The following is a 27,447-nucleotide window of genomic DNA, read 5'->3' as shown; positions in this document are numbered from 1 at the left end:
GGAAACGCCACTTTTGTCATTTACGTGCGATTGGTAGAAAACCCTTTATCGACAGTCTTTCCCTTTCTCTATTGTCATGGTCTGGCTCATGCGTCTACCAACTGCGGGTATGCGGCTCTGCAGCATGCAGCATGCAGCATGCAGCAGAACATGTTCGAAAGCGACGGAAATGATGGTGCTTGGCTTGCTTCCCACTGATCCTCTGATTGTGGGAACAAAGCATTGACGACGCATTCCGCCTGGTACCTTGTCAACAGATCCTCTACATCTCACAACTGGCCAGAGTACACGATTGATGGCGTGACTGTCCATAAGGTAGTCAATGATGGACATGTGTGGTGATGGTGGAGTATCCCGAACACTAGTATCAACCCAAACTCACAAGTCACCCGTTTCAACTAGGCTCGGCAAGCTCCACAAGCGATTTCACCACTTGTAAAAAGGGTGGTAGAGTACCGCGGACCGCTTACCACTTGCTACCGGTGGCCGGTGGGACGGTAGAGATAACATGATCCGCTGATGATCATTCAGTACCTACGTAAGACGCACTAGCTACTAGCTACGAGTGGAAGTTTCTCACATATCGAAAGTCTACTATCAGTTGCGGTCGTGTATGTCTCGGCTCTTTCGCCGTTTCGTACATTTGTCTCACGTAAAAAGGAACAGCAAAGAAGGGGTCGTGAGTGTTATTTCAATGATACTAGATAGCCGGCAGATGGTTCACGGTACACGGTGGCGCGGTCGGACGAGATGAGAATGAGGAGACGGAGCGCCTTTCTATCGGTTGTTCCTTGCGGCGACCATTGGTTGTAGTCGATGTTAGGGTTACACCTCAAAAAGAGCACCTGCTGGACACACATCTTCATTGTTTCTCAAGGCACAAGGCAGCGCCTAGACTCTGTAGGACCTTTCGACCTAGAATGTGGCGGGAGACTGCGAACGATACCCGAGTGACCTCTACTATACGTAGAGGACTGGAGCATGCGGGAAAGTGGCACTTTTGAGACGGCGGCGATGACCGCCACACCGGTTGAATGACGCCGCAAGGCATTCTGATAGCGAGCTCGAATTTTAACTCTCTTCTTCATCGCCTACTGACATGACATAGCTCTCATCAACACACACCATGGCTCAAGAAGATGCTTCTCTACGATCTCTCGTGGGGAAAGCATATGTTCGAGGTGTCTCACCTGCAAAGGTCAGTCGTTCACGAATCAACGATGGATTGAGCTCATTTCTGCAGCTCGTCAAACTTCTCCCTCAATGGCTCAAGAAACACAACCAAAACCCTTCCGATTCATCCAGTCTCATCGCCCGTCAGTATATCTCATCCTCATCCAAGTGTGTCAGCTTAAGGAACAGATACCCTACTTCAACGTCTCACTGGCGATAATCCCCCTTCCTTGATCTTTTCTTACCTCACCTTTTCCCTTCAATCCGGTCTCGTCACAGCCCGGAACATCATCTTCGAACTTCTTTTCATCCTCAACTCTGAAGGTCCCCTTTCCATCTACATTCTCACATCCATATCTAGTTTAGTGCTGGCTAATCCTACTGGATTAGGACCCTCTGAGCCCCTTCCTTCCCATCTCACTCACCCTCCTGCTCCCACACCGGAAATTGGCACATCTGCATCTGCTTCCTCACCCCCACCAACCTCTTCTACCACCCTCGGGTTACTTCTATCTCTGATACGACTATGTGCAGACCCATCCGCTCCTCCACCCGCTCCCTTGATAGGGTTAGTCTCTCACTTACTGTCTTTATTACACCCCTATCCTGTCCCGCCTCTCGACGTTGGTCTGGCGGCAGGGCAACTCATGGCGACTGCCCCGGACGTCATTGCCATACCCCTTAAAAATTGTCTTGCGGGTTTGATGGCTGAAATGACATTCGCTCAGGACATGGGTCCGCTACTTCCTCATGTGAGCGGGTTTGAACGTGTGCCCTCCGGCATGGATGGGACAGAGGAACAGATGGCCATGGATCCCAAATCCACATCAGTTAAAGACTCATCTGTCAACATCCCCCTCATGGAGATTATTCGCTATCTACTCGCATATGTCGAATATTCCGACCGATTCTCCGAGAATCATAGTTACCTCGAAAGCACAGCAAAACCATCTCCCAACTTCATTCATACAATCCATGTCGCTCGACACTTTCTTCCTGATCCACGGCTGTTTGTGGTGCATCTCTTACAATGCGCTATCAGATCTATGGCCGTGGAAGCTTCCCCACTTTCGAAAGTGAGGAAGCACGTCATTCTGACTGAGAGAATACCGCTTTTGCTGCGTTGGTGGAAAGATCAGTCGGATCTGAAATGGAACTGTCCGGTGAGAGCGATTATGATCAAGTCAGTTCTTGCAGCTGATTTAAGAATGATTTACCAACCATACTGGACGAAACCTTCAACTCGGACGCGTCATCTCTGCAGGACCTCAACTCGTGGATTCAAGTGACATATCAAGAATTGCTAGCCAATGCTGCAGCGGAGGACGAAGGAGGTGGATTCATTCAACCCGCAGGATGGTGAGCATGAGACTGAATGCCAGATTGAGGCTGATCGAAAAGGTCTCTAGCTACAATACAAGATGTTGTAACCCGGCGTCTGATTGATTTGGGCTTGCTGGATGAAGGGCAAGCACCTAGCAGGCCTCCGGAATCTGATCCTTCGTCCTGCGAGAGCCTCTCGGTAAGTCGATCGGAGCTGTTAAAACAATGCTGATGCATAGATTCGTTACTCGACGTGCCCTACCTCCCATTTACCTGTCCTATGCCATCTGATCTGCTTTGGCAAAGGCACTAGCCGATCCTTCGCCTCAGAACTAGTCAACGTATGTGACCTATCATATAATCTGAAGCTAGCTGATCTTTAGTGTATACAAACATGTCCTGGTGCACCTCCTCCAGATAACTTATTTTCCCGCCTCAGCGAGGACAGCACGGTTCTCGCTACTCTCACAGCATATATCCAACCTCCCGACCTACTTCTTCTGCTGGACCAACACCTTTTGAACGCCCCTGATGATCCCGCCGCTCGAGCGGAGGATCCTCAAGGATGTCTAGCCAAATTCGGCGAAGGGTTCAGTCTCACTGAGAACGTCGTGGCTCTTTTTGATGTGAATAATATACTCTCTGCAAGTGTCCATGCTGACGACGTAGCTTCCGCACCCTGCTCTGCTGCAAGATGCGCGGACGGCGTTAGACTGGGCCGATTTATCAAGTGAGGAGAGAGGGCTGGTGAGCGGCTGGGTGAAAGCATTGGTCAGTCGTACTTCATGGTATGCTTTGTTGCTGACCGGAAGTTTGGGTCAGAGGGTATAGACGATCAAGTCCTAGTGTGAGTTTCCTTACATGAACTTTAGCCTCAGTCTAATTTCAGGGCGACGTCTCCTGTGAATTTCTGTCGACTAGCTTGCTGCCTCATCCAACAAGCTATCCGAGCTGTCATATTGGGTCAAATAGAGCTTGAAACGCTCCATAACGGGTTGTCATATTTCTCTCAAAACCTGCTTAGTTGGTGTCTTGGTGGAATCGTTGCTTGGTTATGCGAAGAGATTGCGCGTCAAGGGTGAGTCCATTACCACTCCTCAAGCTACTTCAGAAAAGGCGCTCTACTGACTATCAGAAAATTGTCAGCTATCCATTTTGTGGTTCTGGGTAGTCTTGTCCTTAGTGACTCTTTTCCGGAAAGCCTCTTGCGGGCCAATGCCCCCGCCATATTGGCTATCATAGAAGGGAATTCTTATTTGGTTGAAGTCATTCAAAGCTCCGGATTCGATGCGTCTGCCGTACGAGACAAGGTGATCAAATCACTATTACCTGGAACACCGAGTACGCCATCTTCTTACCCATCTACGTCGCTGACCAAATTAGTGATGTCCAGCCGGGCCGAGCCTCGACTACAAGATGATCTTCAAATTATACGACATCTGGAACTTGCCGATTCAACCTGGCCCTTACGAGTGTTGTCCTCTATGAACCAGACGATCACATCAGAAGGTCCCGATGTCACGGCTAAGATGATCATGAACGAAGTCTTATTCCCTCCCCCCTCTATCTCCCAATCTTCAGATCCTCTCATAACATTTTCGACGTTACTCCTCACGTTACCTCTATCGCAGGACGACGACCGACCTCTAATTGCTTCTATCACAGGGGATCTCCTACCGCAGATTTTGTCGACTCCTTTGAGCGAGACCCAGGTCGAGGTGTTCACCAAGGTGCTGAAGCGATGTCTTGTGGTCGTCTTTGACATCGATGACCGAACTGGGAGATGGACCGAGGAGTTGGTTAATGAACTGATGGAACGGAGAAGTAAGGAAATGGCTCGTGTAAAGTTGGAGAAGTTGAAAATGAAGAAGGGTTGGAAGAGACCTAAATGGCAGACGATGAGGACGGATGTAGAGATGGTTTGTAGGCAATTGGCGGATGAGGAAGTGGTGGGGGTTTTACCTATATTACGGAAGTTATCTTGATGCATGATATGGTTCATGTTAGTTCTCGCCATTCCCGAATCCACTGACCCCACTCGGATAGCTGCTGCATGCTGCATGCTACTAGCTGCTAGCTGCTGTAAGACGAATAAGTACAGCAACCGGGAGTAAGGTGGGGCACCACTACTGGGTGGAATGAACCACGTGGCAGTTGCCAAAAGTACAAAAAGTTGATCGAAGCTGTTTCTCTTTCTCTCTCGTCGCGTTCATCCTCTACGCCCAGTACAACCACAAGCGCTATAGCATAAGTAAAGTGAGGGAAGAAGCAAGATGAGATGGTCATCCTTGCTCTCCCTCTTAGGTCTCTTGACATTGGTATATTCGTAAGTCCCTCCCTCACTCGTTGAAATGACGCCGAATGAGCTGAGTTCAGATGGTCAAAAGATGATTATGAAATATTTGATCTTGTCTCTGCTTTGGTGACTGCAGAAGGTATCTTCTCCTCCTTCTTCTCTTTCGTTTCCTCCTTCTCTCTTCTTGCTCATAAGCTTCATATCTACCCTCTCATTGACTCTTTCTCATCGTCTCATTCACGTCACATCAACTACTCGATTGACATTCCTTCAAAAACGCGTACGTTTGTTGAAAGTCGCACAGACCTTGGGAATGTGTTCATTGATGGATTATATAAGAATATGATAGTTGTTGCATGTCATAGAATGTGTGATGGAGAATTTCAACTGACAAATAGGAAAAGGAACGGATTTTTATAATTATTTAAGTGTAGAACCAAGTGCTAGTCAAAATGAAATTACCAAAGCGTACAGAAGAAAAGCATTAGAATTGCAGTTAGTCTTTATCTCTTCAAAAGTTCTTGACCTATCTTGTTTTAACGTACCATTATCATTTCTCTCCCTCTTCACTCTACTCCCATGTGGTATACCTGAGATGTCCTGGAGATTGTTCATTCTTTTATCCAAATAGTCACGTGATGGGTTGCATTATGTCACCTTTAGTTTCCAGCCCGAGGGTACCGACGACGCTCTCCGCTGCTCGACCGCCCAGGTGAGAAGGAGAGGAGGAAAAGAAAGAGAAAGAGAAAGAGAAAGAGAAAGAGAAAGAGAAAGAGAAAGAGAAAGAGAAAGAGAAAGAGACAAGGTGTGAGATAAGTTTGTAAACTAATCATTTAGTCCTGATAAGAATCCTGGTGTGAAAAATATACAAGAACGTTTTGCTAGATTAGGTGTTATAGCACAAATACTTCGAGATCCCGAAAAGAGGGAGAGGTACAATGTTAGTTTTTTTCCCCCTCTCTTCTCTTTCTCATCAATTCTCTCTCCCCTCATACTTCCTACCTATCTTCTGCTCTGTGTATTTCCCTTCCCTAGCTCTTCTTTGTTCATTCATTCATTCATTCATTCATTCATGCATTCATCCATCGAAACACAAAAAATACACTCTCCCTTTGCCGATATGAAAGAGATCACAAATTTAAATTCGTGGACTCTGATGTAGATGACAGGAGAATAATGACTGATACACATTTTAGTTCTTTCATAAAAATGGAGTACCAGTATGGCGTGGTACTGGTTATTATTACTCTCGTTTCAGACCTTCACTATTACACGTACTTTTCTTCCTCATCTTCATATCTTCTTTATTCCATTTATTAATCATGCGTTTGAATTATAATAAAGATAAAAGGAGAGTAAGATATTTTACCGATTCTGCTTTATCTTCAGCTGGAGTGAAAAAGATTGTCGATGATGTTAATGGAACGATTGAAAGTCTTAAAGAATTATCAGAGGGTAAAAAAGAAAAGGTTGTTCAGAAGAGTAAAGAGAAAGATAATGGAGGTAGAAGAAGAAAAGTTAAAGTACCAATGGTAGAAGGAAGTGATCATCATGGTTTTCTTGAACTTGTCGTTGATGGTAATAAAGTGTTTTTAGTGAGTCAAATTATTCATCCCCTTCAAAACCTCTCTTTCGCTTCCATGTCTACTACTCTTGTATGTCCACTCCTCGCTTCCATGTCTACTACTCTTGTATGTCCACTCCTCGCATCCATGTCTACTCCTCTTGCAAGTCTACTCCCCTTGCAAGTCTACTCCTCTTGCATGTCTAATCCTCGCTCCCATGTCTACTTCTCTTGTTTCAATCAAGTTCGATTTTGTCGAATAAAATGGGAGATCAAAATTGACCAAGGTAGCCACAAGAAGATGGAAGTATGACACCACTCTCCACTTTGACCACTCCTCCAAGTATCTGGAGAACATGGCCTATCCAATTTTCCCTCTTTTTAGCACGTAAAACCTCTTCTCATCTTCCTTCATCTTTACAAGACAAATTACCACTCTCCATACGACCCCAACCTGAAATCGAAGTGGAATCTGAGGATGAAAGTGAGATTGATACACCTACTAAAGGTAGAGTGAAGACGATGAGACGGAGTGCAACACCTAGAGATACACCAACGACGGAGGAAAGTGATGATGTTGAAGGGAAGAAGAAGAAACATGGGGTAGGAAAAGCCAGTGCGGCTAGAAGGAGGAAGATGGCTATGAAACGATGAGTTGATACATATGCATGGTTTGTTTGTGTACGTTGCCGGTCAGTATTAGTAGATCACTTCCATGGCTCAGTCCGGAGGAATATATTCCGTGAACGAAGAGATTTACCCCGAGGTGAAAGGTTATGGATGATGAAGAGAGATAACAATGGTAAAGAAAGAGAAAAAACATGTCATCAAAGTCGTTTTTCCATCACTACATACCTATACACAAAACCAAAAAAGAAAAAATGAAAAGATCAGGCTCAGGGGACCGTTTTATCATCCGAGGTCGACTCCGTCTCGACAGGTGTGGGTGTGACGGGTCGAGTTTTAGTAGATGGTTTCAAACCCATACGAGTGGCAACGTACTGAATTGTCAGTTAAAGTTGCCGGGTAATCAATCATTCACCACACTCGTCATGTTGTTCCCAGTGTACACTACCGCAACAGCAAGGAATTCACACAGGGTTGAAGGTAGTCTGAGTGATATGTCCTGCGATGTGGTGTTGGCAAGGTGGTAAGATTGGTAGTTTGAGTAAATTTCGACAAAAATTAACTCACATCCTGAGCCAACACCTCCACACCGGTCCGAATAACATCCACCAAACGTTCTTCCACCCAATCACTACTTTCGTACTCTACCTCTAACCAATCAGATGGGACAGCTTGAGAGACAGTGGTGAAACGTAATCCGTGAATCGGGTCGAGGAGGGATAAGAGAAAGTAAAGATGTTTAGGGGGTTCGGCAGATGGGGTGTTGGTTGGAATAGGAGGTTCGGGGATTGGAAGATTGGCGAAGAGTGGTTGTAAATGTAAGAAAATGGGGATTGTCGTGACTGGTAGATTCGCTTTTGGTAAGCTATTGATCTCCTCCATACCTCGTATCCGGCTCCGAAGTTACTTTGAAGTCATCAATGAATGTGTCGTCGTGATTCTCTGGGTTGAGAGACGAGGAGGGGAGAGGGTGACGAACTTGTTAGAGAGGGAATAAGCTGGAAAGATTGGTTATGGAAGAGAATCACTTACGATTCTGTTTCTTACTCCTACCTCTAGGATCTTTCTCTTCTCTGACCTTTACAGCCTCAATCTCTTTCTCACTCTCCTCTTTAGCCTTATCCCACCCTTCAACAGGATACAAACCTCTTTCTTGTCCCTTTTCTCCCTCTGGAGGTGACCAAACTACCACTAATTCCCCACTTTCAGTTTGTTCGAGAATCCGAAGCCATGCTCGATATACAACTCCTTCTACTCCTGCGTATCCTACCATAGGATGAGTGAGCCAGAGTTCGAGGGTCTCATGGGCGGAGATAGGAGGAGCGACAGTGTTGAGGATAGAAGTGAGAGCTGAGGTGGTGTTGTTAAGGAGGTCATGACCTATGTCATCAGCAACGAGCAACAATTGATCGAACATTGTCCTGCTCTGTCAGATTGCCAGAGGAAATGACTGGGAGCAAAGTTGGAAAGTAGCGTGACACAAGAGTAGCCGGGTGTGCAGCATGCAGCTACGACTGAAAATGCATTAAAGAGAGGACGTAGGTAGAGACAGATGGAAAAAAACTTACGCAGTTTATCCAAATCCATCCCTTTAAGTCTCTCTTCCGCTTGTTTCCTCAATTTACCCAAATCAACACCTCCCACTTGTAAACCCTCTAATTGTCCAGTCATACCCGTAACACCTTCAATCCTAACTTTCTTATACTGCTCATCGGCCATCTTCTGAGCATTCTGAACAGCACTAGTAGCTGCTGACCAAAAACTTGATACACCCCAACCACCCGCAACAGCAGGTGAAGTAGGAACGTTGGGTGGTTCCAACGTAGCACTAGGACCTGCATTACTGAATTCTCCCGTAGTGGAAGCGGCGATAGTAGTAGGTGTTAAAGGTCTACTATTGGGTTTAGGAGCTGAGAGAGGTGCTCTCTTGTGAGCGATCTGAGCTTCAAGGAAAGCTAAAGCGTTAATCGCTTCTTGATCTTGAGCTACAGGTACTTGTCCAGATGTCGGAAGTTCAGCAGGTGTTGAAAGGTCGATTTTAGATCGAGTGCTATCTACCGAAACTCGGGGAGTACCGCTAAGATCGGTTACTGAAGCTGGGGGAACGGGAGGAATGTCTTGAGGTGTATCCAAGGCGTCAAGGTTGGACAAAAAGTCCATGGCCTCTTCTTTCTTACTTCTTTTGGGAGGCATGTTTGAAGTTTAATATGTCGGAGTCTGACGCTGTACGTTATGGTTGTGGAGTTGGAAGAGACACAAGGGGTGAACATGGTCGTGAGAACAAGTGACCGTCAACGCCATGTCAGCAGTAGGCGCGTGTGTTGGCACCTCGATGAACAACCAATTACGCGCGCCTATCACTAGCGGTGAATGATGCCACTTCGTCCATGACATCTTTCCCTTCCAGACCTCGTTCATAACATACACAACCCCAACATATCCTTCTCATCATAGCCAGTCCGTTCTCTGGCCGTGTTAAAATCATATTCAAACGACTGAATCGGTATTCTCGGGAGGAATCTATAAGTCTCGAGAAGTAAAGATTCTTTCTTTAGCCGACAACCCACCTTCCCCCCCTGCTATCTTCATCCCGACGAGTTAGACAGCATCCCCGCCATGCCATCTTCTCGAGCTTCCTCACCTCTCTCATCCGCACTATCATCTCCTCGACTTGCAGGAGCTCAAATAGTAGGTCCAGAACAGAGCGGATCTTTTAGTCGATCATCGTCTATAGCCTCAGCACCTACCAGTCCGACAGAGGTGTTGACCGATGAAGAGATGTACGATCAGGATGAGAGTGAATTGACAGAAGATGATGGTGGAGGGGAAGATCACGATGAATCAAAAGCTCACCCTGGTGATTCTGAAGATTCTACTGATGATATGGGTCAGTCGCCCACTACAGAATTGTGAGTTTTCAACTTTCAACTTGTATCCACAAGCTAACGGAGTAAAGACCGAATAACCAACATCCTCTTCCACATTCTCCATCACTTACTCCTCCACCTCCTGCATCTAATCGGCTGGTCGCGGCTACTCTTCCCACCTCCCCGGCTCCCGGACAAAATCTGGATACTTCCAGTCTGACAGAAGTGGTAGAAGATGGTCAGTCAGAAGAGGAACTTGTGGACGAGGAGGAAGAAGATGGGGATGGAGATATCACCATGAGACCTCCAGACAACCAAGAAGATGTCGAAGAAGAAGAAGAGGCTGCAAAGATGGAAGCAGCTGAGCAGAAAGCTACTGCTTTGGGCGTGGCTAAGATGCTGGTCGATTTCGAAGCTGCTGTAGTTGTGAACCGTCCCGAATTGGATATACCAGCGGTTGAAGTAGAGGCTGAGGTAACATCGGATGCTGGGGAAAAGACAGACGGGGAAGGATTAGTCCAGGATGGAGGAGAAGATACAGGTGTAGAAGCTGAGATAGAAGAGGAAGGTAAATTGTACTCTATAATAATGATGCGAGAAAACTGATCGCGTAGCTGTTACCGCCAAGACAAGATCTACAGGTCACGCTCATTCCTCTCATGCACCACCACCAACACCAGCTATGATGAAGGAGCTCTTAAGGTTGGAAATCAAACTAGCGGCTCTGAGAGATAAGTTGTATGTGGAACGGATGGAGGAAACCGTAGCGGAAGAGGAGATGATCTTGAAAGGTGAGTACTTCTCCGGTCCAGACAATCACAAGATTGCATCCTGGAAAAGCCTTGAATATGTTCAGTTGTAGCTGGTGGACAAGCTGACGAAAAAGGCACACACCCTGCTCTTTCACAAATGCACGATATTCTATCACACCGACGTCAGCGATTACATCAAGTCTCAGTGGTCAAACGGCGAGCTGTATTGTCGGAATTAGAGAAAATGCGCGAGACAGACAGGAATATGACTTGGACATGGTGGACTGTGAGATTTTTTCTTTGATTTCACCTAGATCTTCTTCTACATTTCTGGGTCAGTCCCACGATCACAGATGAATGGTCGTATGGGTGACGATCCCAGGGGGATGTGTGATTCAGGATCAAGCTGATTGTCAGATTGAACGTGACCAATTACATTGGAATGAATTTGAACAAACATGGAGTAAACGACGTCGATTACAGAGGGAGAAAAACGAAATTGATACTGTTCACCTGTCCAGACCTGTTCCTCGTCCTGGTGACCCATCTCGAAGAAGTTTAGATTGGGCAGCTGGACCAATACCTTCTTCATTAACCACCGAAGAAGCTTTGGCAGATTTACATCTCATGGAAGTAAGTTCCTTCTTCACCAGTTGACCCTTTTCCCTACACCAATCTTTCACATCACCTACCACACGAATTAAGATTGGCCCAACTTACTTTTAGGCTCGACGGACAGCAGGTCCTTCACGCGTGACATCTCCAGCCGTATTCGCTCCCGCCTCTAATCATTCACAACAATCATATTATCAAACTCAAACCTACGAAGAAGAACCTAGAAGACATCATCATCATCATGTTTTCGCTCCTCCTCGACAACCTCACGTATCAGCATCAACGAACATATCAACTACTACTTCACATACCCTTCCTACCTCTACAGTACCGGCACAACCACGGACAGTACAGACTTACATGGCCAGACAGGAAGAATCAAAGATGGGAAGTGGTATACAGCCTCGTCGGGAGAACGGGGATGGTGTGGGGGTAGGAAGTTTAGCAGCTGAGGTGTTTAAGATTAAAGAAGAGTTGAAAGGTACTCCTTCTTTGGGTAGTGGACGACTTAATGTCACAACTTCGACTTCAGGTGGTATTTTTGATATCTCAAATATATCGAGTGGTCCCGCTATAGGCGGGAGTATCGCGGCAGAAGGAACGTCAAGAAACACAGGATCAGGATCAGGATCAGGGTCTGGAGGAACAGCAGTCATCGGAACGGGGATAGAAGGATCATCAGGAATTATGGGATCTTCTTCAATCGGTACGGTAGGAAGTAAAGGATCAATAGGATTAACAGGAAGAACATCTATTGGAACTGCTTTATGGCAACATGATAAAAATGGTTCATATCCAACCACCATCACCAGCAGCTCACAATCGATCAAATCGGCTCGTACTTCATTGCCAGTACCAGGTGAAAAAGGAATTCAAGCTATAGGGAATTATTCATCAACTTCACCAACCCGTCCAATTGTGTCAACGATTTCATCTGTATCCGTTCCTGTCTCACCTGTTCCACCTATTATCATCACTCCACTTCGCACCGATACTTCACCACTTAACACCAACAACAGTACACCATTACTTAAAACCAGTATCATTGATACTTCAACACCCGATGTCAACATCAACACCATTTCCACTGACATCACTAATACCGAAATCATACCTTCACCTATCCCCATTCCAGTGCCGTCGAGTATTGCCCCATCGTTACTTGACAAACCCTCGAACATACCTAATCCTCCAGTGGAAACCATCCCCCCTGCTCCAAGTCACTTGACTGGATTAGATAAAGGGATGATAAATCTCATTCCCGATGAAGCACCAATACCGTCTGTCGGAATAGGACAAACAGGTGGAATGGCGCCCAATTCCTTGACTGTGAATGGTCCTCCTTCTTTACTCAAGTCAGAGAGAGATGATGCTGAGATGGTGGGCGAGACATTCGGGAGTGAAGGGATGAGGAGTTGACGTTAATCATCGAGTTGGGTCGTGATGACAAAATGAGTGATAAAAGTCAATATTAGAGAAGATGGTGGAGTTTTGGGGATCCATCATTCATCTCCATGTTACATTGCTGGACCGACTGTGTAAGTTGGAAGATTAGACAGATGTGGGTGGTTGTGGGAGAGTGAAACAGTACTTTAGAGCAAAGTTCAAATAGATCATCAGTATTACATATGACATAATTCGTCACTTATATTACATTCAATGATTTTCATGCGTTTCTCTACAATTTCTTAACCTTTTACTTATTGACCTCTTCACGTTCTTTCCATACCAATCATTATTCTGCTTTTTCATTAGTTCGAGGTACTTCCCACATGGATTTTGTACGTACCAGTGAAGAATACAAAAGTGGGATTATCAAACACGTTTGTTGATTTCATCCTTCGCCTCTGACGCTTTACCTTTCGCGACACCCGCCGCTTCGTTTGCTTTTTGACCAGCTTGAGCAGATTTGACCTTTGCGTCCGAAGTTGCTGACGCTGATTGTCAGCGACTTTTCTTCAAACCGTCTTTCTTGTTTCTAGTCGTATCTGCTGATGATATACTCCCTTAACAACCACTCGGATCACTCCGATGACTACTTTCGCTGGATCAAACCACCGATATTTACTCTCTTTTACTGATTTTGTGGAATGAGAACTACGTATAGCGAAGCATGCCAGGCTGGAGGTATAAGAAAGAGGTTTGATAACTCATACAAGGATTGCGGGAAGAAGGGAGTAGGATGTAGTCTATGTGAGATAGAGGATAGGAAAGGTCAATTTGATATGTTGGAGCAAGTCAAACTGGGGAAATGATCCTCAAATGAGAAAGAGTAAATTGCCAAAGAACAGGTAAGATGATTCGGCTTAGTGGGAAATAAACGTACAGACTGTTTCTTTGACGCTTGTGGAAGCTTTTTCAGCCGTGTCTAAACCTGAAGCTAAAGTTTTTCCGACTTTTTTGTTTACCTGAATATCAGCTCATCATCCTTAATTCCTTCTCTTCAGCCTCAGCCAATCTTCTCCTTCATCATTTCCTCATGTTCGATCATCTTTCGCACTCTCATTTCTACTTACTCTTCCTCTTCAGCTCTCCCATTTCGGGAACGATGGTAACACCAAATATCAGTTGTGAATACAATGAAAGAGTGAATCAACAGAACACGAGCGGGTCGACGAGTCACTCACAGTATCAGCAGTCTCCTTGACAGTCTCTGAAAGAGTTTTCTGTCTCACGGCTGAGGTGGTAAGACCACGATAAGCCCGAGGGAGTACGGTACGAGTGAATGACATGATGATGATTTTTATTGAGGGGTTTGATGTGTTTTAATGAAATGAAGTTGGTCGTACGGTTTGGAAATGGGGATTTGAAAGTTGAAGTGAGGAAGGCAAAGAAGAGAGACGAAGGATGGAGCTTTGGGGGTTGCGGGGCACCGGTGACGTCAGGTCTTGGTTGGTTCGTTAGGCGCGCGGCAAGTGGTTTCAGAGGCTACATTAGGGATCTCAAGGAAAAGAGGATGTAAAGCGTTAATTTATCTTTAGAAGAGAAGATGACTGAGACGGGGCAACTCCGGGATCCAGGAGGATATAAAACAGGTGCATGCTGCAAACCATACATTGGATGGCACCATTAGCCAGTAGTGATGAGTGAGGTGAGAAGAAGTGACCCAGCCAGCGTACGTTAGACTTTAGCCATTGCGGATGCCTTGATCATGACAACACCCCTCCTCCCTGCCAATCAAACCTGTCCCCAATTTCATTCCTACAGTATCTTCCCCATCGATCCCACCCCCCAGTAGGCAGTAGGCCAGTAAAGTGCCAAGCTACGTCGCTAATTACGTGAATCACCGGTTCATGCTCCCGACTTAACCGGTTTCCCTGTCTATGGATTCAGACCTTTCAGGGCAGGTGCCCCGCCTTTCCACCCCCACCCCCAACCTTCCCCGCAACGCGTAACTGGGGAAGAAGGGAAAGAGAGCTAGGGAGCCGCACGAGCCGCCAGCCGCCGCGTCCGGTTGTTAGGTGACATCTCTTTCCGTGCACCCACTCGCTTTCCCGTCATTACTAAGGAAAGTATTTAACCTTGTCTCATAATCTTTTCCCACCTTATCATACCTCTACTTCGTACTTGGTATACCTCCTGAAATCTCAACTTGTAATCGCAGATCATCAGTGATAACACGACACACAATATGGCAACCACAATGGGAGAAACCAAACCTGTAGGAAACAATGGAACTGATACCGCCTCTGTTGGAGGATATAACGAAGGGGGAGCTATGAGGAGATTTATCACTCCTGGTGGTCATCCTATCGATACTTCTCAACCCGCTTTCCCCGTCTTTCACAGGAAGTGAGTTCTTCCTCTTCCTCTTCCTCTTCCTCTTCCTCTTCCTCTTCCTTCTCCTCCTAATATCACCTCTTTCAATCTCTCACTTCGCCCTCTGTGTGGCTGTATGGTAGTCATCATCGTTAGATGGAAGCGAAGGTTTGGCAACGATATGAACTCAGACTTATGACAGATTCGCAAACCCTTCCCCTCTGGGTTTGCTAGGTTTCGCAGCGACAACCTTCGTGCTCAGCATGTACAACGTTCAAGCTCGTCATATCGCCACTCCCAACGTAGTCTTGGGTATGGCCTTAGGATATGGAGGGCTGGTTCAACTCATTGCGGGTATCGAAGAATGGGCATGTGCGTCTCTTCATTCTACCACTTTAACTGTAATTAACAAAAGCAGGTGGTAACACGTTCGCGGCTACTGCCTTGAGTTCTTATGGTGGATTTTGGTTCTCTTTCGCCAGTGAGTTCATCTTTTCATTCCATCTGACCTCAAGTTGCCTCGCTTCTTTCCTCATCTCCATCATGTCTGGTTCGATTCGATGGGGACCCACGCATATGATGGTGAACTCGGGGATCGGGAGTATGTAAGGAGGAAATACCTTCCTTTCGCGTCGCAAACACTCTCGGATCCCTTTCGTTGCAAGATCCAAACCAAACAGTCAATCCATCAATTCGGGCCGCGGGTCTGATCCGTCCGATTCAATCTCACCTCTATTAAAGTGGTAATCGCGCCGTGTCATACGATCAAATGGATAATCATAATACAAGAGACAAGAGCTGATTAACAGCATTGTACATTCCCCAGTTCGCAGTCGCCGCAGCATACACTGTACCTGGCGAGTTCGAAAACGCCGTCGGCATCTATCTCGTTTCGTGGAGGTGAGTCGGACATGGCCCTTTTGCTCTCTCGGCCATTGTAAAATGAAGGATGAATTCACTGACACGCAGTATCATCACGTTCATCTTTTTCATTGCTAGTTCGTTCTTCAGTCGCTTTGATCTCTTTATTCTTCTTCCTTGACATTACGTTCTGGTGTCTGTGAGTCCAACTTTTCCGTCCTCCCTGTCTTGCTGTCTTATGTTGTCTTTCATCTCTACTACTCCGACTTTCATGTCCCAAGCATCCTTTCGAATCAATTGTCATCATAGCCACAGTGTAGGCCACGCTCACCCTCCCAGTGTCGGTGGTTTCCTCGGACCCTCTGAAAAAGCAGTCAAAGCAGGCGGAGCTTTCGGTATCCTCACAGCTGCCATTGCAGCTTATACCGCTCTTGCCGGTCTCTTGACTCGCGACACTTCTTACTTCCTCATCCCCGTCGGTGATCTCACTCGCAAGTAAGCGATTTTTTGGATTTTTTGGCAAGCCAGGGTTTTGTCAGAGAGGAGTGACTCGAGGGAGTTTTCGGATATAGTCAAGGTCAAAATTAGGATACGATGTACGATAAGGTATGGGTAATGCAGTAGTTGATCTCGGTGAATGAATATGTGTATGGTCTTCCTTGAACTGTCAATGTCCAATGTCAAGAGTCGCGTGTGAGAGGGAATGACCCTGAAAGAAAGTGCAACTAGTGAACCGCCCGCGTCGGTCCGGGGCGTTCGTTTGCTCGCCTCTTCACTCTTTACTACATTCACTATTCACTTTGCTCACTTTCTCTCCTTATCTCGCACATTGCTTTCTGATTCGTGATAACGTCATACGAACGTGAAAGATTACTCGGACTCGGACGATCTACGTGTGGCTCGTAACGACATACGGATAGATATAGAAATACGACCCAAGTCCGGATCATTTCACTCGGTCCCGACTTGAAACATTTCTGTACGAGTACCTGTACATCGTGTTATCTCTATATACGTGCCTATGACCGACGACAGGACGATATATACTTGAAAGATTTCCAAAAGTCTCACGACGAACATATTCCCAGAGTCGAGGGATCACCCCGACTTGGTCATCAAGTAGAAAGAACTTTCGACCAGAAGTCCATCTCAAGTTATACGAAACTTCGTTATCTAACGTCGATTCTCATCAAAAACTTTATCACCTCCTTCATCTACTTTTCATACATTTATAAGTATCATAACGCGAACTAGAGAAGAAACGAGGGAGAAAGCTACCAATCTTGTGGTTTTCGAGAAACCAGAAAACCAGAGAACGAGATAACCTCGACAAATATTCAACAAAAATAGATAAATTGATTTGATTCCCAAAGATAAATAAGTAGTTGAAGAAAACCAAACGATTAGTCAAACATACCAAAGTAATCAGAGAAAGTAAAGACATAAAACACAATGAGAATAACATTCCCAAACCCATTAGGTCCACCAATAACGTTTGACACTACTTCTCTTCCACCTTTACCTCAATTCCGTAAACCTAATACCACTTCACCATTATCTTCACTCCGTAGACCTCAAACACGATTGTTATTATTCGGACTCGTGTTATTCATCGTGATCGTCATCAGACCATCACCACCTTTTCCACCTTCATTCGGGGAAGAATGGAAGGTTGAAAGTGGGGCTGCTTTAGGGGATTCTGAAGGTAGATTGGGGAGGTATGTTAAGTGAGTTTATCTTTTTTTGTCTTCCTTGTTTCTCTAGTCTTCTATCACCCTATGTTTTAGAAGCCTGCACTTCTACGATATTCCAGTTGTCTTGTTTTCTCATGTTCTGTCTTCAAATTTATGAGCTTTCGACTTTGAATCCATGTGGACGTTTCAAGGTCTTTATATCGACGAATTGGTGGTGTTGGACGCCTTGAAGAAGTCTCACGGTCGTGGGGTATCTAGTTGGAATTCTTTAAGAGATACGGTTCAGAAAAGTAAGATGGACTAATATCAGATTTGACGTTCCACAAGGGACTGGATTCAATCATCAGGTCAGTTCATTCAAATTTGTATAAAACCCAAATTGACGAAATAGTTGCAAAGAGTTTTGTATGTTTCATTTCAGCCTTTTCATCGAATGTCTCACAATTTCCCCTGTCCTCCTCACAGGGTCGAACGTTGAAAGTACCAGTTCGGAAATCCTTCGAATGTTTCATCCAAAGATCAATGTGATGGTTCCTCGTAATTCCACGTTAAACCTTCGTTCAATGATTCCAGGAAGGATGAATCTTTGCGAGTTGAAAATAATGATTGATGGAATAGATTACAACATCATCTAGCTTTACTTGGTAATCGTTCATTGGCTTTTGAACCTTTCGTAGAGGACAAGACGGTGTGTCCCTTTTCTCCCTCTCTACCCTGTTTCTCTCATCGTCCTCACTTCACTTCAAACTGGGATCTCCGTCCATTCGTGACCCTTCCCGCGAGCTCGAAAGATTATTTTATCACCCAAATGACGAATACAATCCTTCCGACTCCGTAATTGGGTCTTCGTCATTCTAACAGGATGCTCTACGACATCACAACTGAAAAGATGAGACTAGTCGTACAAAAAGAGAAAGATATTGATTAGCCAGAACTTACCTTTTGATATCTTTCGTTGGCCTTGGAGATCAGCACGTATCCCACTTTCTGCTTATATAGCTGGTGTGATATCTGGTTTTGAAAAGTTTTATAATAGTCCCAGGGCTGTTCCGTGAGTCATAGCGGAGCTTTCTTTTTAGACCTCCATAGACTTTCTTTTTCTGCTTACACGCTCCTCTTATTTCTCTGTTCTTTCCCCCCTCTGTTCCTCCTTATGCTTATCATATTCCTCCCTTCTTTTTACAACATGTTCAAACATGTCATAATACATCCGAACACTTGAACATACCTGGTCAGATGAAAGATATGTCACTTGGAACATTTGTTGATCCTCAGAGCTAGCTATTATAGACAATATTGCTCTTCATGGCGAGAACACGTTTACACCCTCAGGACTGATTCTCATCCGAATGGCGATTTGACTCTCGTACCTAATGGACAAGATAGGATACATCAAATACAAGTTTTATTAGCTGGAAGCGATGAATCGTGTATACGTATACGCGGGGAGGTATTTGATGATGCGTGAGTTTGATCATTCTCTCCTGTCTCTTCGTCTTCCATTAGCTCCATACTCTCCTGCATTTCCATTTCGTAGGGAGCCAGCTCCAAGATCTGGAGAACTTGCTAGTACTTCTACCCTTGCAATCCAGACACTCAAATTGTCTGAACGGGAATTGGACATTTTAGTGCTACAATTTCAACTGTAGCCACTTGCAACATAAAATACAGAACGATCGAAACTATAATCTTGAGGTGATATAACAGTTGTGTTTTGTACTGACATACAGCTTCTTCGACTCTTCAGCTCCTCTAGAGTTATACGATTCTTTCGTCAGATCACCCGTAATGAAACATTTCACTTTCTCCCCCACCGTCCTTGGTATACTCAATCGAGCCATGCCGGAACTCGCCACGGATCATACACCTTACGACCTGGATTTGATAGCCCATCCTACGTCAGATGTGATGGAAAGAACAAGTTCTTGGAAACATGTGTTGGCTTTACATCTTCGTAAAGGGAAAGAATGGGAACATACTTGTGTTCAAAAAGGGGAGACATCTGCGTTAGTCAATCATTATTTCCCTTCACCTGTCCCCTCAGACTCCTTCCTCTGTTCATTTCCACTTTCCCCTAGTGACATCTCTCATCTGTTCACCTCATCAACATGCCCCGCATCTGTGAATTCTGAAATCTGGTTAGTATGTGCCAAAACTCTTCGTCCAACAATCCATCTTGAATAATCAAACTTGGTCAATAGAAATATCAAATGTTTCCAAGTTATCATACTAACCCTCAGTCCATTCGTATCATTCAACAAATTACCTCGTTTACCAGGTAACGAAAACGTTCCACCTCCATCCAGTATGGTAGAAGCCACTCGAATGGGATTATATCGCGCTAAATGTCTTCCTGAGGTATTAGACATTATCGGTAGAGCTAGAAGAATGAGGAAGAATCATCCATTGCTAAGAGTGGTTTATATCTTGAGTGATGGTGAAGATGAATGGGCAGAAGAAGTAAGGATGTGGTTGGCTTCTGAAGGTTGGGATAAAGTTTGGATTGGGAAATTAGATGTTTATCCTAGTCGGAAAGAAAGAGAAGTTGGGGTGGCGGTGGATATGGAAATCGCTAGGAGAGCGGGTGTCTTTGTTGGTAATGGGGTGAGTATCTGTTTAGTCTTATAATTTTTTCTCGAGCACGTTGACTTTTCTTACTCTCCTGTTTTCTTGGTATCATCATCAATTCTTTTCCTGATGACCATCAATTTTCCCTTCCCGTGATACACATCCTGGAACACGAGATATACTATTGTCGTTGTCAACAAGAGCTGTCTCTGAATCCCTCCTTCATGTGGAGAATGCACTAGGATGGAGAAGAGGTTGAGGAAAAAAGACAAGACAATATAGCTAACTCACATTCAGTTTTCAACCACATCAAGCAACATCGTCCTTCTTCGTCAAAGAGACGGTATACATCCTGATCTAACTCAATTTTGGTGATTTTTTAGTAGTGTGACGGGAGCAATTGGATCAGGGAGGAATACATGACCATAACATTGATACATACATTTGTACAATCGATAAAAACTTGGCACAGCCATCATATCCATCTTTTTCTTTTCCATCTTGGTCATGCAATAACATTTTCGGGTTGATATGATTCGATTCAATGCAGATACATGTGATGTGGCGAGAGGAGGTAGATATCGAGGAAGAGTATGAATCATTGAGAGAGGCAATAAGTGAACCATGTGATGAGAACGGAGAACACGAGTAGGGACGGATGTGGTGAAGTCCAAGTCAAATGACTGATTGGGGTGTGTGGATCGTAAGTCACAACACTCGAGAAGTGTTTCTTATGCCTATAGTGTATCTTAAGAGCTGAGCTGGAAGGATAAGGGGCGGGAAATAAAGGTTGAGAATCTTTCCCCTACGTAAGCTTACAGATGTGGATGTGCAAAGGCGAGGTCGGTAGAGGTATATGGTAGACTCATGATCCAACCAATCCTAACATTGCTCTACTCCATCAATGAGCATCCATGTCCCCCATTATCTTTTTCAAGCAAGATAAATTCCACCTCCTTCAGAATACGACTTGCCTCGTCCGCACAGATATCAAATTGTCATAGTCCATCAAATCTTCCTCTTCCATTCCCACTCTATCCATAGCGCCTCAAACTAGATCAAGACGAAGGAGATCCGATTTGAAGTACTGGAGCTTCCTGCAATGTCGACGACATCGAACCCATGGAACCCATCGTCGAATTTGCAGCTCCCGATGGTTGCATGTCAGGAACCTCCGAGGATGTCGTATTGGTAGGTACGATATCCTCCACTTGAGTTTGGTTCATAGATGGCATGATATCCTGATCTTGACTAACGTTCGTAGCCGCGCCCGTGATTGGCATCGGTGTCGCTTGTCCCATATCGCTGGGATCGGTCTCCACCTGAGTCATGTTGGAAGGTATCGACTCGACAGCGGTTGGTGGGGCTTGTTGAATGGGAGATGTGGTGCCAAGTCCATTAGTGATGATCAACACCACATTTTGAACATGGGGCGTATTTCCTTCTTGAGTTGGAGTGTTGGTCGATGGGACATTTTGAATTTGATATGCTTGTATTTGCCCTGGGATATCTTGAGTGAAAGCTTCGGGAGTCATTGGAGGTCCTCCTACTAATCCATTGACAACACCCAACAAACCTGGTAACAAACCACCTAATCCGATCTGACCCAATAGTCCATCAACAGGAGCAGCGAGTCCTTCTCCTATTGCGACCACAGGACGAAGAGCACCAAGTACTGGTTCGAGGACAGGACCGGCGATACCACCCACCGCACCAAGTACAGGTGCACCAACAGTTCCTACAGTGTCAAGAAGAGGAGCGGCTACTCCTCCAACTGTGGAGAGAAGACCGCTGGCGATACCGTTGACAGGAGCGGGAAGTGCGGCGCCGACTCCCGCAAGAGTATCGGGAAGACCAGAAGCGATGGAATGAATGGCACCTGGGAGATTGGAGACGACACCTGCCAGTCCAGCTGGTGGAGAGGAAGCGAGAACGACTGGAGCGTTCGGATCCATATTGTTCGTCGATAGTGGTATTTCGTTGTTGCCCATGGAGTCACCAGTCGTCTGCTGAGATTGTCTTTCGCTGTGTTCTGATGGTCAGCATTGAGAAAAGAAGTGGAACAGGACACTCACTACGAGAACGAGAAACTGGCTTGGAGAGAAGTCGCAGTAAGGCCTCGGGATCTACACGGGGGGCCGAGCTGGACAGACCAGCGTCCACATCAAGCTCATCGGTCGGGTAAGAAGGATGGGCAGGGGTGGGAATCGCCGAAACGGTCGAGAGGATAGCGAGGACGGTGAAAAGAGTAGTTGACTTCATTGTGAGATGCGTGTGACGGGTTGAGTTGTAAGGATTTATCGACCAGCGAAAGGTATGAGAGAGTGAGAATAAAGCGAAGTTGGGTAGGTGCACAGCACGAGAGATGAGAATGAGAGAGCTTTGAAACTGATTTCTGGTCCGTCCACAGCTGATAATATACCCAAGAGTCATCATGAATTCTATCTGATCTGCCACGTATGACGCAACGACGCAAACATTGATCGAGACGATTTCGTCTGATGATTAGCCCAATGGGTTCGCTGGGCCACGCGACTACGACGAATGCATGAGCCTCTGACGGAAGCAGTCGTAAGATAAGATAACGTGCTTGTAGTAATAACCCCGCGCGGCCACATCGATTCGCTTTGGGTCAAAGAAGCTGTGAAGTTCCACCCACCTCTGATCGTTCACAGCGCTCAGCTTCCGATAGACACTGATCTACCCTCCCTCCCGTAGTACCCACTTTCCGTCCGACCGCAAATCGACCATGCCCTCCCCCCTAGCGGCAGTCATGAACTGCTCGAGATCGTCTATGGATTGGTCGTATTCGTCAATGTACTTCAGCATACCCTGGATTCGGTCCAGTGATGTGGGACCAAGATTCGTCAGTACACCTGGATCATCGTCAGCAAGTGAACAGAAACGAAAGTGGGGCCAGACCTTTTATGTACTGGAATCGATTAGCGAGCTCTGTAACACCACCTTGAGCACTCACAAGCCAGTGAATCCGTACTTTGTTGGCATTCATCTCGTCCGCGCTCTCTTTTTGTGGCAAAGGTGCATCCTCTACGTGGGCTGAGCAGAAATCAGCCCGATAGTCGCAGCATGGGAGGTGAAAACCCACTTTGCACGGGAACTGGTCCTTGCTCGGCGACCTCGAGTAATGTCCATCGCTCACCCTCGGACTTGATCACGCCAAGTCCTACCCAGAAGCCAAGGGCGCTACGGAGAGTAGATTCCTCGAGAACTCCCAGCCGTTGTCCCAGCTCGACCAATGACCACAGCGATTTCTCCGAGAACAGCTCAGCTATTGCAGCCTGGATGGGCGTGGCTTCGACCTCGACCACACGATCCTCCAGCTCCAGCTTGACGACAGCGGTTCCTATATGCTGTAACCAGCGCAGGCGCTTATCCGGCTTAAAATGATGGAAAGCAGCCTCATATGCTCGCTGAGCGCTGGAAGCATTGGCATAGGAAATAATTGAGAACAAGAGGGCGTACCTTTCGAGCTTCGGTGTCAAATGAAGAGAAGACGGTTGTATATTGGGCCAGAACATCCGAGAGATGACCAGTGGATGCACTTTGGACTTCACATCAGCGGAGAACATGCACAAGGAACGATGACCTACCTCAATGTCGCCATGTACATGATCATCGATGCGTTTTGAGTCGGCCATATCCTTGAGCATGACATCACAAATCTGCAAGGCCTGCTCCCCGAAGCGTATTTTAAGTAGCTCGACAGTCCGGATCTATCCTTTCAGCTTGTGATCGTAAAGCACTGAGATACATACCTCTCTGACGGCGTCATAATCCTTGACAGCCAGCAGTCGTGTCGCTAGTAGTATCTGGAGCTCCTTAACGATCACGTCTCGGGACTCATATATGCTGACAAGAGTCGAGATGATATCACTGGCCTTTCCGCTCCTAAATTCTGCAATCATCAGCGCAGATCGAGCATACTGCAGGATGACTGACCAGGAGCAGCATCGTATGGTTCTGGATCCCATTTGGGATCTGAAAAGTCCTCGACCGTCTCATCATTGACTTGGGGGATCAAACCCGCGCTACTCTCGTTCTCGTCCTGTAACTCGTCCCCTTCCACCATGGTTGAAACGATACAGCGAATAGTATCCTGTCGCTCTCGAAGGTGCTTCCTAATAGGATCGGCCACCTTATGCAGCAGAACACCAGCAGGATCGAGGATACGGAGACAACGTATTGTAGAGATATACCCCGCAATGACAACTTTAGTCTCGGCCCCAGGATGGAGAAGACGTTTGAGTGTTCTTGGATCAGCATAGACTGACAGTCCTCTTGGAAACTTACGATGTCTTCAGCTTATCCACCAAAACGGATCGTTGGTCTACCTTGAACAAGCACTCCTTGAGATCTTCTAAAGCAGCCATGGAGTCGGGATACGCCACAATGATGTCAAACAACTCGTCAGTCCTAGCCATTAGCTAGACGGGACACAAAGAGTAGAGACTCACCTGATGTCGAAGAAGCATTTACACAGGTAATAATCGAATCTCGAGAACATAGGTCGCAAACCGGTTTGTGCAGCTTCATTGCCTGTAACGAGTGTGAGCTCAGGCGAGACAACGTCGTGATAGTATTCACCTTCAAACATGCCGGCAAGCCAGTTGGCTACACCATCACCGACTCTTTGCCTCGCCCTGGTAAGTCGGCGAGTCTCCCATCCTCGACCCGCCTCCTCTCTGGCTATTTTGCTGATCTCCTCGTACGCAGCTCCGCTGAGGGTTGCAGAATACCGAGGGAGGATGCCCAGTTTTGATAGATGCGGAGACGGAGGGGATACCTTTTGCAAATTGATAGGTACGCTCTGAAGCAAATGTGGGTTGTGTGGTGGATCGATGAGATGAGAAGGGAGAGAGGCGAGAGATTTGACCAAAAATGAATGCAAATAAGCAGGGAAGATGGACGGAAGGGATGAATGTAGGAGCGCTGAGAAGGTACTGGTGAAACCGGAAATGACTTTATTGCTGTCAGTCAGCATACCGAGTCAGATAACAGTGTGCAGCTTACTCTCTCATAGCTCGTAGGGGTATGCCCCAGGCTCGTTGCCAGGCGTTCAGACGATCCAGCATCTCCACCATGATAGTTTCCACCTGAGGCACCACTGAGACCGCAGCAGTTTCCTAGTGCAGTCAGTTCCGTGATATTTGGCGCCTTCAGTAGGATGACTGACCTGGAGTCGATTCACATAGCGTTGGATATCCTGTTTGACCAGATAAAAGCGATCTTCCACGGCGTCTACTCATGAGCACTGCTCGAGAAATCACGCACCCACTAACCTAAGAAGTCGTGGAACAAAGTCGCGCTGCGCTGCATTTGGGATAGCAGACCAAATGCAGATGTGACTTCTGGAGTCTCCACTGGATCATCAATAACATAACATGTACTCGGAAAGTCAGAACATACCTGGCCTACCGGCTGACCGCATTCCTGCCAAATCTCGAGGAAAGAGAAACTCGCTAGCAACACGCCACGCCTGCCAAGTAAGCAGGACATCATTTGCACCTTGAGACTTACTTGAGCCACCTCAGAGTTTGCAGCTCCCTGTTTGGACGTACTGGGAATATCCCAGAGCTGTAATGCAGCTGTCAAGGCCATGCTTGCCTGTATAAGGAAGTAGTGAAGAAACAAAGTCAACTTTGGAAACGCGTCAGGTGGGGGAAGGACTCGGAAGGGATGTGGCACCCGATCGAATGTGGCACTTTGCCAGTCGATGCACGGGTCGTGTTGCCACATCGTGCCGGCTACAATGTCAAGTACCATTAAGATATGACGGCCGCATGTCTTAGTAGACGGACACCTCACTTTCACGATCACCAATAAGTGCTTGTCTCTTGAAGAGTAGCATGTTCATGACAAGTGTTCAAGCAACCCTTGTTTAGCAATGTGACCCCATCTGACCTTCCACTGTCTTCCACAACACAAAGGATGGCTTGATTGTCAGAGGAGGAGGGAGTCATACAATGTTTCACAAGACTGTTTAGTCATATATCGTCTCTTCTCACTTTCAACATTCAAAGATTATCACCACAGTATGGGTAAACACCGCCACAGCTCAGAGAGAAAGAAACCTTTTCTTGTGCGGAACAAGGATGGGATTTCAGTTGGCTCTCGGAAATCTCACACAGTCGCTTCATCCTCCCGAAAACCTCCGCATGACACAGAGAAAACTATTCAGACTCATCGATCCCTCACTTACAGACCATCTCAAAGTGCTGAAACTCTCCCGAGTGGTCCATGGAGAGACATCACCTTGCCTGTCTCCCCTAGACCAGTTGCTCGTTATGTCCAAGCCCTCACTTCTGTCCCTCTCTCGTATGAGACTGGTCCAAAGTACAATCCCACGGGCCCACCTAGAGAGTCAACAGCCTCACTTAACTACCCATCCAGGACTCTGCCAGAGGACGACGAAGAAAACATGGTCATTGTCACCTTTGAACCAGAGTCAGATTCAGAGGCTGGGCGCCCCAGGAGCAAACATCAACGCTCATTGACACGAAAGCCCTACATCAAGGAGCCATCTCACTGGGAAGAAGAAGCCAGAAGAAGAAGCTTTGAGGATGAAGATGAATTTGAATACAATCAACGACCCCCTAAAAGTGCCACCTTCTCAGGAAGAACCAAATCACACAGCCCACCAACCTTTTCCCGCTCAAATCGAACTCAAACTTACCCTGACTCCCGTTCTGGAGGTACTCGACCCAAGTATGAAATTCTCACTCTACCGGTCCACACCTCCGTTGATGCCAATGGCAATAAGAGTAAGCTGTGTATCCACATTCCTCACTATGGTGATGTTGTATACACGGAGTATACCACCGGCTCTTTCCTGGTGGCGGTTGGATCCCTGAAGGAGACATGGTTAGAGTTAGATCCATATCAGAAGTCAGCCACACTCCTCTTCCAGCATGACAGCCAGTATGAAGACCAAGAGGAGACACATAATCAGTTTCAACCTGATCGGGTCGTGGGACTCTCTGGTGAGAATTTTTGGGAGTACTACTCTGCTTGTTTAGCGGAGGTGGACAGTGATGATTGATTTGGAATGAAACACCAAATCAAGACCGTGTGACACCCAAGTGGGTGAAGAGGGATGACACAAAGTGGGTTCAGTAGTACATATAGGGCTACTCTTGTTTTCAGGGATTGGCGTCATTTTTGCATGAATCAAATTCTTACTCCACATGAGAGCTGTGACAGACAAATTGCAATTGATAAGGGCCAAGAGTTTCATGTATTGACTGACTTTGGGGTTTCATATTGAGAAAACGAGGTCTCCATCCGTACCCCACGTGAGACACCTCTACCACCAGTTTGAAACTTCACC

General features: G+C 46.3%; 9 protein-coding genes across 9 annotated transcripts; 6 read left to right on the top strand and 3 right to left on the bottom strand.

The window, feature by feature from the left end:
• Window positions 1–1,126: 1,126 nt before the first annotated feature.
• TREMEDRAFT_64882 (uncharacterized protein) lies at window positions 1,127–4,481 on the top strand (the record flags this gene model as incomplete). The annotated part of the gene is given in 13 exon segments (XM_007007076.1): window positions 1,127–1,198; window positions 1,244–1,316; window positions 1,363–2,249; window positions 2,279–2,356; window positions 2,381–2,532; window positions 2,575–2,695; window positions 2,736–2,837; window positions 2,880–3,146; window positions 3,166–3,267; window positions 3,309–3,343; window positions 3,386–3,574; window positions 3,632–3,837; window positions 3,880–4,481. 13 exon segments carry the CDS (start codon window positions 1,127–1,129, stop codon window positions 4,479–4,481), a joined length of 2,886 nt encoding a protein of 961 aa, XP_007007138.1.
• A 392-nt stretch (window positions 4,482–4,873) lies between these two features.
• TREMEDRAFT_34084 (uncharacterized protein) lies at window positions 4,874–7,010 on the top strand (the record flags this gene model as incomplete). The annotated part of the gene is made up of 5 exons (XM_007006906.1): window positions 4,874–4,931; window positions 5,191–5,287; window positions 5,630–5,732; window positions 5,989–6,387; window positions 6,648–7,010. Coding segments are annotated over 5 exons (1,020 nt in total), but the record flags the coding sequence as incomplete, so codon positions are not given.
• Window positions 7,011–7,324: 314 nt separating this feature from the next.
• On the bottom strand, window positions 7,325–9,176 carry TREMEDRAFT_15245 (uncharacterized protein; the record flags this gene model as incomplete). The annotated part of the gene is made up of 4 exons (XM_007006895.1): window positions 7,325–7,357; window positions 7,551–7,837; window positions 8,016–8,363; window positions 8,552–9,176. Coding segments are annotated over 4 exons (1,293 nt in total), but the record flags the coding sequence as incomplete, so codon positions are not given.
• Window positions 9,177–9,599: 423 nt separating this feature from the next.
• On the top strand, window positions 9,600–12,636 carry TREMEDRAFT_64879 (uncharacterized protein; the record flags this gene model as incomplete). Its single annotated transcript, XM_007007075.1, has 6 exons — window positions 9,600–9,892; window positions 9,940–10,418; window positions 10,465–10,641; window positions 10,737–10,888; window positions 11,020–11,235; window positions 11,329–12,636. 6 exons carry the CDS (start codon window positions 9,600–9,602, stop codon window positions 12,634–12,636), a joined length of 2,625 nt encoding a protein of 874 aa, XP_007007137.1.
• A 396-nt stretch (window positions 12,637–13,032) lies between these two features.
• Window positions 13,033–13,949, bottom strand: TREMEDRAFT_64878 (uncharacterized protein; the record flags this gene model as incomplete). The annotated part of the gene is made up of 3 exons (XM_007007074.1): window positions 13,033–13,154; window positions 13,544–13,625; window positions 13,845–13,949. 3 exons carry the CDS (start codon window positions 13,947–13,949, stop codon window positions 13,033–13,035), a joined length of 309 nt encoding a protein of 102 aa, XP_007007136.1.
• An 899-nt stretch (window positions 13,950–14,848) lies between these two features.
• On the top strand, window positions 14,849–16,336 carry TREMEDRAFT_64877 (uncharacterized protein; the record flags this gene model as incomplete). Its single annotated transcript, XM_007007073.1, has 6 exons — window positions 14,849–15,009; window positions 15,179–15,348; window positions 15,395–15,457; window positions 15,786–15,876; window positions 15,946–15,974; window positions 16,158–16,336. 6 exons carry the CDS (start codon window positions 14,849–14,851, stop codon window positions 16,334–16,336), a joined length of 693 nt encoding a protein of 230 aa, XP_007007135.1.
• Window positions 16,337–17,289: 953 nt separating this feature from the next.
• Window positions 17,290–20,474, top strand: TREMEDRAFT_34384 (uncharacterized protein; the record flags this gene model as incomplete). Its single annotated transcript, XM_007006945.1, has 9 exons — window positions 17,290–17,564; window positions 17,842–17,878; window positions 17,923–17,936; window positions 18,150–18,219; window positions 18,464–18,582; window positions 18,807–18,995; window positions 19,262–19,537; window positions 19,772–20,135; window positions 20,397–20,474. 9 exons carry the CDS (start codon window positions 17,290–17,292, stop codon window positions 20,472–20,474), a joined length of 1,422 nt encoding a protein of 473 aa, XP_007007007.1.
• Window positions 20,475–21,943: 1,469 nt separating this feature from the next.
• On the bottom strand, window positions 21,944–25,616 carry TREMEDRAFT_45474 (uncharacterized protein; the record flags this gene model as incomplete). The annotated part of the gene is made up of 16 exons (XM_007006977.1): window positions 21,944–22,131; window positions 22,175–22,597; window positions 22,759–22,975; window positions 23,022–23,031; window positions 23,077–23,156; window positions 23,206–23,537; window positions 23,583–23,668; window positions 23,711–23,833; window positions 23,876–24,015; window positions 24,060–24,370; window positions 24,411–24,533; window positions 24,575–24,656; window positions 24,705–25,087; window positions 25,131–25,243; window positions 25,294–25,361; window positions 25,400–25,616. The coding sequence occupies 14 exons, from the start codon at window positions 25,614–25,616 to the stop codon at window positions 22,800–22,802; spliced, it is 2,244 nt and encodes a 747-aa protein (XP_007007039.1). The 3' UTR covers window positions 21,944–22,131; window positions 22,175–22,597; window positions 22,759–22,799.
• Window positions 25,617–26,154: 538 nt separating this feature from the next.
• TREMEDRAFT_64874 (uncharacterized protein) lies at window positions 26,155–27,159 on the top strand (the record flags this gene model as incomplete). Its single annotated transcript, XM_007007072.1, has 3 exons — window positions 26,155–26,564; window positions 26,638–26,881; window positions 27,040–27,159. The coding sequence occupies 3 exons, from the start codon at window positions 26,155–26,157 to the stop codon at window positions 27,157–27,159; spliced, it is 774 nt and encodes a 257-aa protein (XP_007007134.1).
• Between the last annotated feature and the right edge of the window lie 288 nt (window positions 27,160–27,447).

The sequence above is a fragment of the Tremella mesenterica genome (assembly GCF_000271645.1).
Source record: "Tremella mesenterica DSM 1558 unplaced genomic scaffold TREMEscaffold_12, whole genome shotgun sequence".
NCBI lineage: Eukaryota > Fungi > Basidiomycota > Tremellomycetes > Tremellales > Tremellaceae > Tremella > Tremella mesenterica.
This window is presented reverse-complemented; position numbering and strand designations above follow the sequence as displayed.